At 53.0% G+C, this 13,877-nt stretch overlaps 1 protein-coding gene across 8 annotated transcripts in view; it reads left to right on the top strand.

The window, feature by feature from the left end:
* TANC1 (tetratricopeptide repeat, ankyrin repeat and coiled-coil containing 1) overlaps positions 1-13,877 on the top strand; it is a 239,471-nt gene that overhangs the window by 214,643 nt on the left and 10,951 nt on the right. For all 8 annotated transcript variants that reach the window (XM_070422938.1, XM_070422940.1, XM_070422937.1 and 5 more), the window contains 2 exons: positions 11,911-12,044; positions 13,728-13,851. In XM_070422938.1, the coding sequence (XP_070279039.1) occupies positions 11,911-12,044; positions 13,728-13,851 (258 nt within the window). The remainder of the gene's footprint in view (positions 1-11,910; positions 12,045-13,727; positions 13,852-13,877) is intronic.

Raw genomic sequence — 13,877 nt, 5'->3', positions numbered from 1 at the left:
CAAGGGCATGTACCTTGGTTGTGGGCACATCCCCAGTAGGGGGTGTGCAGGAGGCAGCTGATTGATGATGTTTCTCTCTCATCGATGTTTCTAACTTTCTATCCCTCTCCCTTCCTCTCTTTAAAAAAAGAAAATCAATAATATAATATATATATAAAAAATAAAGTCAGCCTTCCCGTCTCTGCATTTTCTATCTGGTACCTTTCTCCTGTGTTCCTTCAAAAATGACTGTCATTGTCTGCTACCCCAAATCCTCCTCACTTCCGGATCTGTGGTTGTCAAAGACAGTTGGCACACTGAAATCTGGCAGAGGAAGTCTTAAATGAGAGCGCATCTACAAACTTGGGGTACTGCCCAGATCGTGAGGCCTGTGTTTGGGATTTGGCCACGGAAGGTCCACGTTACCTGAGCCCAGATGTCTCCTGGAGAGCGTGAGCGTGAGCGGGTAGGCCAGCTCACAGTCCTCATTCTCACCGGGCAGCTACCTGTGGCTCCCCCACCTGCACTGGCTGCACTGCTCTGTGTACTGCTTCTAGTTGCTGGGGACCCTTGGAAGTGAAAGCGGTTGTTTCACTTCCTGGTTTTTTTGGTCCTCATCCCTGGGTGTGGTCAGTGGTGATTTGTGACCGAGACACTTAGTCTGGGGCGTGTCTGTCTCCAGCAGCAGCTTGAGGGGAGCATCCTGCGTCTGATTCTGCCTGGAGAGTGGGAAGAAGAGGGAACAACTGGACGCTCTGTATCGATAATGCATTCATTATTTGTCTCCCAACCTGTGGGGAGCCGGCACGGCCATGGCATACTCAGCCCCGGGGCGCCTTATGTGCCACACCAGCTCAGCCAGGTTCAGTGACCCTGAGAGGGGGCAGTGAAGGATTGAGAAAAGACAGACAGGAGAAGAAAGCTGGGTCTGGGTGGGACGCTGCTCCCGGATGGAGAGACAGTGCCAGCACCCACAAGCCGTGTCTTTATTTTATAGCCAGATTCCACGAGGCAAAATAAGGGCGTGGTCAAGATGTTTACAACATTCTCATGGGTTTCGATCCTACTCAACTACATGCAACTATCAAGCCCACATCACTCAGGCATGTGGGGCCACGTGTTCAGACCATAGGTTCAAGCTTACAACCATAGCTATTGGCTATAATTGTGTCAGGAGGGCTCTCCCTCCAAGCTGAGACTTGCAGGTGGCCATGAGAGGACTGTGCCCTCTCATCAGTCCAAGGCTTGAACCTGTCCAAACCCTGTAGCCGCTCGCCACACCAACCGTGTGTAAGTTTCTACAAGTCTGTCAGTATTGCTTCAGCTGTGAGTAGCTGGTCTTTAAAATACCAGCTGCTGGGGTTGCAAGGCAGGGCCTCCTGGGTCTGTTTTTGGCTCACCTGCCTGGCGTTGAAGGGCCCCTTGTTTTTCGCTCGATGACGCCATGTCCCAGAAGTGGGGGCACTAAATCTGTGCAGAGTCCTCCCCCACTTTTCTGCCAGAAGAGACGCTTGCAATCCCAGGGTGTCTACTGTGTGTTGCCAATGTGTGGTTTTCATGCCTGGTACTGACTGGAGGTAGCAGGTTATCCGTGAGAATGACAGCTGACAGAGGGAGGGGCCACAGGGAAGGGCAGACCTGTGTGAGGTCCCTCGTCACTCGGCCCAATCCAGGTAGGGATGGTGGGGGTAGAGACGGCCGTGCACCTTTATACCCCAGGTGTCTCCCTGCTGATGACCTAGTCACCAAATGTCATCACAGAGGGGGGATGGTTCCTATCTTAGGTTTAAAAAGACAAGAAAATATATAGTAGATTTCATCTAAAATGGTAACAGTGCTTAGTGTAGGGTTTATGGCAATAAATCTATGGCTTTTAGACAACTTAGGTCTATCTCTGCCTGAGTTCTAGAGCAGAGCTTAATGTAAGTTTCCCTTTTCACCAGCTTCTGGGGCCATTTGCTCCTTATGTCTGTTTGATGTTGAGGATTCAGCCCTTCAAAACCAGTGCTGTAGTCCAGTAGCTCCTCGTGCTCACTCGGGTGGCGTAGAGGGACCGGGCGGAGAAATCTTGTTGGAGGGGAGGGTTAAGGGGCCCTTCAACGCCAGACAGGTGAGCCCAAAACGGCCCCAGGAGCTGCCGAGGACTGGGCTTGCTGGAGTGTCTCCCACCCAGCGCTCCGCCCTGCAGCCCCAGGCCCCAGGCCCCTTGCTCTGGGACGGTCCAGACCTGGCAGACGGCTTCGGTCTCCTGGCTTCCGGGCAGCCTGGAACATGACAGGAGCCCATCCGATGCTTGTGTGATCTCTGTCTCAGGCATTCCACAGCCATGACAGGTAAGTCTGGCTCCCACGAAATCCCGACCGAGCAGAGTTGCTGTTTCCGTGTGGGTGCTGGATGTGAATTAGCCCAGCCTGAAATGGTCAGAGAGGCACAGTGCTCACCTGGTGACCTCATGCTGTTGTGAATTGTCAGAGGAACTGTGTTTCCACACTCCAGGCAACTCTCACGCCTGGAAGCCTGCTGTCTGTGTTTCTGGCCAGAACTTCCAGCTCTTTGCAGGGTATAGAGGCCCTTCTATTTCAGCATTTGCCAGTTTATGTGCAAATAAAGAAAGCAAAGTCTAACCACCCCTGGAACCTGAGTCTGAGGCCTGGCAGCTGGGGTGGGGCCTTTCCAGGCCAGTCTCAGGAGAGAGGGTTCTCACACCTCTTTCCTTACTGGGCCATGAAATATAGTTGTATTTCATCCTTGATGTTTTAAAACTTTCACTCCTATCTCCATGGAACTATTTTCGTTTCCCACTCTGTGGCCCTACCCATCCCCCTGGAGGGGGGTGTCCTTTAGTTCTGAATGGCAGGTGGGCCCAGGTGTGAGCTTACCACACCCAAGGCTTCCCCAGAGCCAGTGCATGGCCCCCGGGGAACAGGATGCCTTATGGTTGAGTGAGAGGGGACCCTTTGCTCATTGGAACTCGACGTTACTTTTTATGGAGAGAGGCTTTTGGCATTCACCTATGTATGCACACCCGGGGCAGAATTTCCGGGGAAAGACTAGAAGGAAAAGCGTTTGTCCACTGCTTATTGGGGCCCGTGGAGAGTCTGTGCTCAGGAATTGCTGAAAGTATCCCGTGGAGAAGCTGAGGGACTGGCATTCGGTGTTTTGAGGTCCTGAGCATCTCGCCCGCACTGCTGTTGGAAAATACTTGTCCAGGCGTTCCTTCCTCTGCTCGGGTTTGTCCTAGGAAAGTGCAGAAAGGTCCCTGGAAACCCAGGTTTCTGTCAGTAAAGTCAGAAATAGAGGTTCTTGGTTGTCCTTGGTGTAAAAGCATGAACAAGGGACAACCCAGGACCCCAGAGGGTGTGAGGAAACACAGGTAACCCAGGACCCCGAGGGTGTGAGGGAGGGGATAGTCCAGGGATGGGCAAACTTTTTGACTCGAGGGCCACAATGGGTTCTTAAACTGGACCGGAGGGCCGGAACAAAAGCATGGATGGAGTGTTTGTGTGAACTAATATAAATTCAAAGTAAACATCATTACATAAAAGGGTACGGTCTTTTTTTTTTTTTTTTTAGTTTTATTCATTTCAAATGGGCCGTAGTTTGCCCACGGCTGGGATAGCCCATGACAGGATGAGGGAAATCCAGGATCCTAGATGGTTGGGAAAGGGGTAACCCAGGACTTTGGAAGTAGGGGTGGGGGAGAACATTAGGGAACACAGGACCCTGGAGAGGATGGGAGAGGGGTAGCTCAGGACCCTGAGAGGAAGGGCTGGGGTGGGGCCACAGCCCTGTAAGAGGGAGGACAAACTGGGGGACTGGGGGACATGGGAAACGAGTAACCCAGGCTCTGGAAGAAGGGTGATGGGCGTGGGGGTCCCCCTAACAGTGAGGGGCTTGGGGGTAAGAACTGAGGGGACGGGTTTGTCCACATCTGTCGCCTTCCTGCTCAGCAGACCCCTGGGGTTGGTCCTGGCCTGGGTGTGCCCTGCCCTGCAGGCAGGAGAGGGTGAGGATCGAGGCCTGTTGAAAGCACAGGGTGCATCTCAGGGCACATGACTGGTCGCTGGACCCCCGATGCTCACATCTTGTTGCTGTTTTTGTACATAGTCACCATTCTGGTGAGTGGTTCCTCAGATCCATCTTTATTATTATTTTTTAAATATATTGTTATTGATTCAGAGAGGAAGGGAGAGGAAGAGGGAGATAGAAACATCAATGGTGAGAGAGAAATCACTGATCGGCTGCCTCCTGCACACGGCCTACTGGGGATCAAGTGCAACCCAGGCACGTGCCCTGAGCGGGAATCCAACCATGACCTCCTGTCGGTGCTCAACCATGAGCCACTCCCCGGTCGGGTTCATATCCATCTTTTAAAAACGGGCTTCTGCTCTCAACGTAAAAACTTGTACTCTCACATCGTGACAGCTGAGAGCCTCCTACCTGCAAACTGTTGCTTGTCTTTCCGTCAGTCACTCCTAGGACTGCGGGCGGCTCATCGGCACCACTACAGATCCATATCGATTCTTTCAGGTTCTTCTGGAAACAATATGTGGATTCTTTCTTGCTTTCCTTTGCTTTTCTGAGACCGGAGGTGAGCGTGTATACAATGGTTCTGTGATCACACGGGCGCCCTGCGTGGTGACCCGCCCATCACTGTCCTCAGCACACAGGCCCTGCCCTTTAGGAGAGCAGCCCATTGCACGGGCCTGAAATAATTCGGTGTAAGAGGATCTCTCAGAAATAGCCCTCTCAGCACAGTTCGGAAGTGACAGCTGCTCAGAGCTGCGATCTTCTGAGAGATTTTTAGAGCAACGTCTGTATGACATGTGACTTATGTCACCGACATTTTAGGAAATAGTTTTTAAGTGGAGTTCACGTTATTTATAGCACACATGGTTCCTCAAAGGGTGTGAAGAGGCTCATTTGAAGGGGGAAACGTCAGGGACAGGGCCCGAGGAGCAGCACACATCTTCCTGCCACAGGTCCCAGTGTCCACGAGGCTGCGCTGCGGTGTGGGCCTTAGGAAGCCCCATGTCCACGGTGAGGAGGGAACACGGCCATTGTAGACTATCCTGACTGTCCCTGGGAGAAAGCGCCATCGTTCTTCAGAGAGGAAACGTTTTCCTACACTCTGGGTCTAAAACAACATTCGTAGGCAGTTTGATTAGTTGGACAGTTTGAAAGGAGACTTCCTGGAGGCAGCAGCGTAGGAATGAAGACCTCAGACTCCCGTCAGACCCCCTGCCTCCCAGGCCTGTGCCTGCCTTCCATGAGCCGTGTGACCTTAGGCAAGTTGTTCAACATCTCTGGGCATTATTTTCATCATCGGTTAAGACGGAGGAGTGGTACTTGCCTCACGGAAGTTAGCTGTGTATTACATGAATGTGTGATTAATTCCATGAATCATCGCACAGGAAGCACCTCACAGTGTCATAGTACATTGTTAAACTGTGGCAGATCTTCCTGTTTTTGATAACATGGCTCCAGGTTTACCAGCTGCTGGGGTTAATTCCTCACTGACACTGATTGGCTTCATGATTTGGGGCAAATAATGCGACTCTTTCTTTCCCTGCTAAAATGCACATAATCATCCAACTCCAAGGGTCCTTGTTGAGGGGAAATGAGAATTCACCCATAGCATTGTGCCCAGAGCTCAGCAGAGTAAGTGTTCAGCAGAGGGGCTATGCTGCCCGGGTTGTGATAAGGTGATTGTCAATATTAATTAATTATCATTGTCATATATTATTAGTTTATGCTATGCATTTGGACTTGATATAGTATTGAAATGTTTAAGTGCGAGAATCTTAGTTATTTCGCAATGCTTTAGAGATAGGAAGAATAGAGGAGAATGTTGGTCACAGGTGAAGTCCTGTTTAGTGGCAATTGCACATTTTATTTCTTTAAAGAATTCCCTGGCAGCTGGAGGCTCATGTTTTATCTTTCATCTATGTGTGCACGGAGACTGACAGTGTTTTGTTTTTGTTTGTTTTCTTAATTTTTATTGATTTCAGAGAGAAAGGGCGAGGGAGAGAGAAAGAGAAGCATCAATGATGAGAGAGAATCATTGATTAGCGGCCTCCTGCATGCCCCCTATTGGGAGCTGAGCCCGCAACCTGGGCATATGCCCTTGACCGGAATTGAACCTGGAACCCTTCAGTTCACAGGCCAGTGCTCTATCCACTGAGCCAAACCAGCCAGGGCTGACAGTGTGTTTTGACACTGGAACTGGTCACGTGTCCGAGTGTCCTGGTTCCTCAGGTTAGACCCTTGCCTGTGTTCGCCTCTCTTAGGGGCTCCATGGGAAGTGGGTGGATGAGGTGGGGGAGGCAACGTGTTTTTTATGTGCTGCTTGGTTGCCGCCTGTTGCTTTGTAACACAGAGTCCCTCTCCTTGACCCCGCCCCACCTTCCACCTGCCCCTGCAGGCCCTCCTGGAGCCTTCTGCCAAAAGAAGTACAACCAGGACAGGTCACAACAATCAGGAAGGTGTTTCAAACAAGTGCCTGTGAGTCTCAGAGAGCTTGTGGGCAGTGCCGGCTTCCTGTTCATGAGGTCCTGGGCCGCCCCTCCCATCACGGACTCCGTCCAGGCGGGGGTGCCCTGGCCTCTCGGGCCCCTGGACATGTCTCAGGAAGGGCAGTCTGCGCTGTGTTTCACTGGGGCCGCACATTGCTGAGCTGAGGATTCGGTCAAACGACGGCCCTGTCTGTGTGGCGACGAGGAATGGATCGCTGCTGGGAAGTATGTGCTTCTGCCTCCCTCCCTCAGCGATGGAAGGAAAGGCCTAAGAAAGTCAGGCTGTGAGGTTGGCTGTTGATAAGTCTCAGCCCTGTTCCTAGGAGGTGCGGGAGGGGGTGTTGCCTGGCTTTTGGGGTGGCGGAAGTGGGGGACCCACCTTCATCCAGGAATTCCTCTGGGGCCAGCCTCTCTGAGGCCTCCATGTGACAGCCCAGCCCGTGCTCCCCCTCTGCTGTAACCATTCGAGGGTCAGTTGTTAGAAAGTGGAGGGGAGAGGCTGCCATTCCCAAATGTTTTTGTTTTGTTTTTTTAAATCATGAAATCCCTAGTTATATTTTACCTCTTAGATAAAATCGCTGAGAATTTTCCAGTGTTTTGCAAACACTCTTTTTATTTTTGTTTTCCTCCTTTACAGTTGAGTGTGGTTCGCCCGTCGAGCCTTCAGCGGAGGTTCAATCCTCACTCCCTGCCTTCGTCACATCCAGTGGTTTCCATCTTAGTTGCAACTAGATGACTTTTAAGAGAACCCCGCTACTTACTACTACTATTGGCACTTTCGGTTTTTCCCATTTTCCACTCGTTTTTATAAGTGACGGGGCAAGCCAATATATTAGCAGATAAGTTGCACAAATAAAAGCAAGTATGCAGGCATAGCTGAGCCACTGCCCACCCTCAGCCACTCGGCCAGCAGCGAGTGCCCTCTTAGGGCGTGCACCTTTGTGGCTAACGTGCTAACCCCGGCCTCGGCGGGTGGTTTGAGTCATCAGTGTGCGATGAGTGAAGAGGTTGCTACCTGCCTCTGTGGGTACTGACCTGTCCCCCTTCTCTCAGCCTCCAGAGTGGAGACAGAAGCCTGTAGGGGAGAGGGTTAGCAGGTGTTTGACAATGGCCCTGCCATAGACTGTTACAGGCAGCCCTGCTGATGGAATGCCTGTGTCCCTGGCAAGGTGAGAGTTGCATTTTTGTAAGTCACATCTCTAATACGTAAGAGATCCCTGGAAACAATCCATGTTACAAAGAACCGTATCTCACTGATTTTGTCAGTAACTTCATACTGTCGAGTATCAGTTCGGTTTTCTTAAAGTGAGTATCTGCCGAGACAAAGCTACTCATGCTCTGAAGACAGAGGGGGCAGTATTGCTGGGGTAAAATCGCTCAGAATCGTCAGGAAAAGATAGGTGCTTGCAGGGGCATTTAATTACAATAGTGCCATCCAGTTAAGGATTTTGCAGGTGAAAGAAATTGTGGCCAGTTTGGGTCCTAAAACATGGCATGTGGTCGTTTTGATTTGCGTTTCCTTGGCCAGCAGACAAGGCCTCGCCCATGGCCAGGGCGCACTGTCCTCCTGCCCGGTCCCCTCTCCTGTGTTCTGACCAGGCCGCGTGCAGTGACCCTCACTGGAGCCTGGTGGCCAGCTCAGAGGTCAGCCTGTTGAGCGGAATAGTTGGGATTCCTGAGCAGAGCTGTGCCTTGATTTTGTTTGTTTAAGCATGCGTTGCCGAGTCTTCAGGCTGGCTTATTCCCGAATATGGTATCCTTCCATCCTGTGGCTGCTGACACCCAGATGCAGCCCAGCCTCGGGGGTCCTGCGGGATGCGGCCCGGAATACTCAGTCTCGGCAGGAAAAGGACAACACGGGTCCTGTTGTTCGCTGGCGTCACTGGACCGTGAGCGCTGGTAAGACTGTGTGCAGAGCGGGATCCCCGCAGGCCTGCGGAAGCGCTGAGCCTCTCCCTGCCGGGCTTCATCCCCTCGAAAGGAAGTTCATGGCTAAATGCATAGAAGACAGCCAGTGTGGGAAGAGAATGGGACCCAGCCCCGTCGCCGGGCCTGGGGGCGCTCTCGTGTCAGCTGCTCCAGCTTCTGGCTTCTCTGGCGCCTCCTGAAAGCACTGAGCCCTATTTTTAGAGCAGGCCTGTCTCGGGGGGGATGTGCTGCTGCTGCAGAAATTCAGTAGCAGCTGCAGCAGACATTCTGATTTAAAGGACCCATTTATAATGCGGACGAAGCTTGGTTACCAAATGAGAGAGGATGGAGTGTTCCGGTGGATCAGCTGCTTCAGACCTCATCTCCTGAAAGCCCTGAGTTTATTCCTTCTCCTGGTGGCTGCGTACATGCTGCCCTGTCCCTGCCCATAGGTGTGTGTGTGTGTGTGTTCGCTCCTGTGTTGCTTGTCACGCTCAGCTGCCGGTAGAGGAGAGGGTGGAGGAGGGCCTCCCTAACTGGAGGAAGGGTGCAAAGAGCAGCAGGTCCAGAAAGTGTGGCTCACGGCCTGGATCTTCATCCCACTCGCCACTCGCAGGGGGCATGTTCAGATCCGTCCAGATAATGTACATAAAGGTGCCCCGGGGTTTAGGAATCATTAACGTTAGCATGATGGCGGGGCGCCATGTGCTGGGTATTCCCTGGGCAGCAGGGCCACGACCCTCTAGTGTGGACTCTCAGTGCAGACAGGATCGCTTTGGCCACTGGTTTTCAAACATTTTGGATATGGGAACCTCCCACCTCCAGCCCAATGCAGGAGTCTGTACAACTGATACAAATTCTGTTCTGTTCATGGCATTTACCATTTCTTTTCAAGTTAGATGTAAAGTCAGCGACAACGAGCCTGTGTAACACAGATAGGAACGGCCCCACTGTGGGAGCAGCAGTGGCTCACACTTTGTGTCCACGTTGCATTCTGGTGGCACCGTCCAGAGAAAATCCGTCATAACACACGGCAGCTGTTGTTGAGAGGGACACTCCTGTATCGTAAGAAATCCTTAGGGCAGACAGGTGGAAGCATTAGTAAGATGGCTGATGACAAGCCCCTCCTGTCGCACATCCCCCTTGTGGGGCTCTGGGATGGAAACAGCTCGGGGGTCTGTGGGGCAGGTGCGGGTGCCTCTCTGTGACACGTGAAGAGGTGGCGTCATAGGCCCAGTGCCCTGCGACCCGCAGGAAGGTCTGTGGAGACCTCTTTGTTCCCTGGAGGAACTGCTCTCTGTCATGGATCAGGCCCAGACGTCCGGTTTATATCCTGTTGTGTGTGTGGCTCCCAGGGGCTCACGCTGCTGAGCTAAGTAGGTAAGTCCGCCTGTGCTGAGAGGGGTTCTGAGGAGGCCGTCGGACCGAGCTGTGTGTGTGGAAGGCTGTGGTCCTCAGTACTTGGCTGCCCGGGTCTTAGGTGCAAGAGAGCAGGACATCAGGAGAGCCGGACGCAGACCAGGGGCTCGCACGGAGCCGGGCCCACACCTGGGCCTCTCCCAGGACCGCCGCAGCCGTGCCCAGTGTCACCCCAGGTGTGAACAGTCACCCTGTGTCTGTACTGCTGTGCTTTGTTTCTTGGAATCGATGTTTAGTTTGTGAAACGGACCCCTTAGGTTGCATTTAGCGGCATAGTGTTTATTGTCCTTGCTTGGCCATTCCACTAGTTATGATGCCTCCTACGGTTGACGGCCCGCTGGGTTGCTTCCAGCGGGGGCTGCGTGAGCCCGTTGCACATGTGTCTCAGTGCACTCCGCGGGCACCCACCCCTGGGCACGTGTCTACAAGGTGCAGGGTTGCTGGGTGGTAGCGTGTATGCACCTTCAGCTTCACTCAGTGGTGTCGTTGGGTCCCTCGTCCTCAGTCCCACAGCGGCATGTGAGCGTCCCCACTGTCCCACATGCGTGTCTCACGATTACGAAGAAGGTGGGCACTTTCCCCATAAGCTCATTGGCGTTCCGATGGACTTCACCTTTGCGAGAGCCTGTTCCTGTATCGCCCCGTCTTCACACCGAGAGGCCGTACTGGTTAGTAGGAGCTCAAGATCAGTTCTGAAAGCTGGAATTTGTTAGCATGAGGCTGTGTCTAAACACAGAGCGTCCCAGCAGGCAGCAGGAATAGACCGGGCATCACTCGAGACCTCTCCTTCCTCCTCTGCGTCATAGAGGTTCCCTGCCGAGGTGTCTCCGCCCTTCGCCCTCAGTCCCTTCCTGTCCCCTTTCCCACTAAAAGCTTCTCGTCTGGCCTGGCACTGTCCCCAGAACCTACATCTTTTCCTCTAAGACAGTGGTTCTCAACCTTCCTAATGCCGTGACCCTTTAATACAGTTCCTCATGTTGTGGTGGCCCCCAATTTCATTGTTACAAATTGAACATAATTAAAGCACAGTGATAAATCACAAAAACAATATGTAATTATATATGTGTTTTCCAATGGTGTTAGGCAACCCCTGTGAAAGGATCGTTCGACCCCCAAAGGGGTCGCGACCCACAGGTTGAGAACCGCTGCTCTAGACAGTGATTCACATGACAGGGCAGAGGCCCCCCTTTTCGCTAAGCCCCTCTTTTTGGCACCCCTCCCATTAAGAATCAGGACTTGGGGTGGGAGCACAGTCACTGACGTGAGGGTGTTGGTGAACCTTTGCTCCATCGTCTCTTTCCATTCAGGCCATTCTTATCCTGGCTGCTCCCACAGCACCCCGCTACCAGCTGGCCGCTCACCCCTCTGGATCACCCTGGGCTCCTTGCCGAGCCCCAGGGGCCTCTGTAATCTGACTTCCCTTTCGGGATGTTCTTCATCTCCAATTGTGACTTGCTACGGAGGTTCTACGCTCCGCAAAGGCAGGAATGAGGATACACTCTTGGCCGCCTCAGTCATTCTTGTTGGATGAAATGCATGCCTTTAGGGTAAAAGGCCAGACTGGACAGTAATACTGATCTCTGTGTTTGTGAGGCACTATTGCCTGGTTATTTCTTGCTGTAAGAAATCAACAATGTAGCAAAAACCTAGTGACTCCTGAGTCTGCAGATGGTGGCTCGGCCCTGCTCACAGGTGTAGGAAGGCTCGGCCCGGGGATCCATTTCCAGGATGGCCCACACGGTCAGCTGTGTGCCGAGAGCTCCCCCAGGGCTGCCGGCCATACCTGGGCTGCAGTTCTCCTCCCTGTGGGCCTCCCTGTGGGCCTCCCCGCGGGCAGCATGGGCTTCCCCACCGCTGGCATCTGGGTCCCGAGAATGAGTGTCCCGAGGACGCAGAAGTCGCTCGTCTCCAGGACCTGGGCCCAGACGCAGCCTCAATCTCGCTGTGCTGTTGGTCTCAGAGCTCACCGAGATTCAGGGGCCGGGGGCACAGATATGCAGCCCCCTTCCTCTCCGTGGCAGGAGAGTCAGAGAATGGGTGGCACCATTGACCACCACGTCCTAACAGTGCCCCCTGTGACTTCCCTCAGCCCTGACGGCCGCTGCAGGACGCGGGAAGCTGGAGGTCTGCGAGCTGCTGCTGGAGCGCGGAGCGGCCGTGTCCCAGACCAACAGGAGAGGCGTCCCGCCGCTGTTCTGTGCAGCACGCCAAGGGCACTGGCAGGTACCCCGTGGGCCCCGAATGCTTCGGGAACGGTGGATGGGGACAGAGCTCACTCTCGCCCATCGCTCCCCAGCCCCATGTGGTCAGTGCTCTTGCTTCTGCTGGTGCTGTCTATACCACCTGCCAATAAAGGTGTGCATTTGACAGGCCGCACAGGCAGCCGGGTGGGCGGTGGCCAGGAGCAAGGCTGATCACCAGGTCGGAGACCACAGCGGCTTCCTGGTACCTGGGCTGGGACAATGGAGTGGGTGGCTCCCATTATAACAGAAGACTTGCTGTGATGTGTCTGTTGTTGGTGTGATTGTTCGCCCATTTGTCCAACATCCCGGAGGAAGAATGGTTCTCTCTTGCTCTCTGGAAAAGCACACGCTCCCTTTGGCCAGCACTGCGGGTCAGCCTGGTTTCTGTCACTGTGTGTGAATGGCTCGCTGACCTTCATTCCCGGAACATGGGGCCCTTGAGAGCAGCGTTCGGTCATCTGTTCCTTCATTTTGTCAGCAGTGGCCACGTATCTACCCCATGCCTGGCACCAGGTTACACACAAGCAACAAACAGATAAATGCACCTTGCCATGTTCATTAGAGGGAGAATTTTCTAGACCTAAGTTTGCATCATGGTATTGCATCTCTCCCAATTCCTGCCGGTTCTGTTGGTAGGAGCTGTGAATGCCCCCCACCAATATTTCGGCTTTTCTCCTTTTATTTCCCAGGGTTTGGTGTGTAGCATGCATTCCCTGTAACCCCTGCATGATGCCCTGGCTAATCCTCTCTCCTGGTCTGTTTCCTACGTCATGGGGAAGTTTGGAAAGCATTTGTTGGTGTATCAAGAACAAGAGAGTATGGGAGTGTGCCCACTTCTCCCGTGGTGATCAAATGAATATGCAGAGAGAGACTGGACTGCCCCTGTGTGAAGCCATTCCCTCCTGGGTGGTAGTTGTATGAGACGCTTCTCTAGTTTCCTGGTTTTGCTCCCCAACCTCATCACGTGCACGGTTTGGCTCAGTGGATAGAGTGTCGGCCTATGGACTGAAAGGTCCCGGGTTCGATTCCGGTCAAGGGCACATGCCCAGGTGGCGGGCTCGATCCCCAGTTGGAGATGATTCTCTCTCATCATTGATGTTTCTGTCTCTCTCTCCCTCTCCCTTCCTCTCTGAAATCAATAAAAAGATATATTTAAAAAAATATATTAAAAACCATTTTTAAAGGCATGGTCCCAAGCGAGACTCTCCTGCAGGCAGCTCTGCTGAAAATGGCCCGCTGTGAGCATCACACCGCCCACCAGGCTGAGTCTCAGAAGAGCAGATTGCATGGGTGTGGTGGGTGGAGGTTTCCCTGCACCCCACCTCTCTGCCTTTTCGCCCTTTACTGCAGGAGTGTCGCTTCAGCCCCCTTTAGTTCTGCTCAGTTATCCCACTAGCCCCGCTGGCTGTGTGGTCAGTCCTTGATTGTGATTGGCACCAGGTCCTGTGCTTGCATGGTTTTAAATGTCTACATCTGGAAGGAGATTTTGTTCAAAGGAAGACAATAGAAAATTGCTACAGGCCACATGGGTGACACAATTTAATGGGGCTTTTAAAGGAAGAGAGTCCTTTTGCGACTTTGAAAGGTGGACAGTCCTGCCTGGGGATAGAGGACAGGGTATAAAATAGAGCAGGGGGGCCGTAACTTGGTGTGTTTATTTCAGATCGTGAGATTGCTGTTGGAACGTGGCTGCGACGTGAACCTAAGCGACAAGCAGGGCCGGACACCCCTCATGGTGGCCTCATGCGAAGGGCACTTGAGCACCGTGGAATTTCTCCTTTCAAAAGGTAGCAGCACTGTTTGCCCCTCATGG

This window comes from Myotis yumanensis, unplaced genomic scaffold (genome assembly GCF_028538775.1).
Source record: "Myotis yumanensis isolate MYYU_CA2020_CCGP unplaced genomic scaffold, mMyoYum1.0.hap1 SCAF_8, whole genome shotgun sequence".
Classification (NCBI taxonomy): Eukaryota; Metazoa; Chordata; class Mammalia; order Chiroptera; family Vespertilionidae; genus Myotis; species Myotis yumanensis.
The sequence above is the reverse complement of the archived record's forward strand: the minus strand, read 5'-3'. Positions and strand labels throughout refer to the sequence as shown.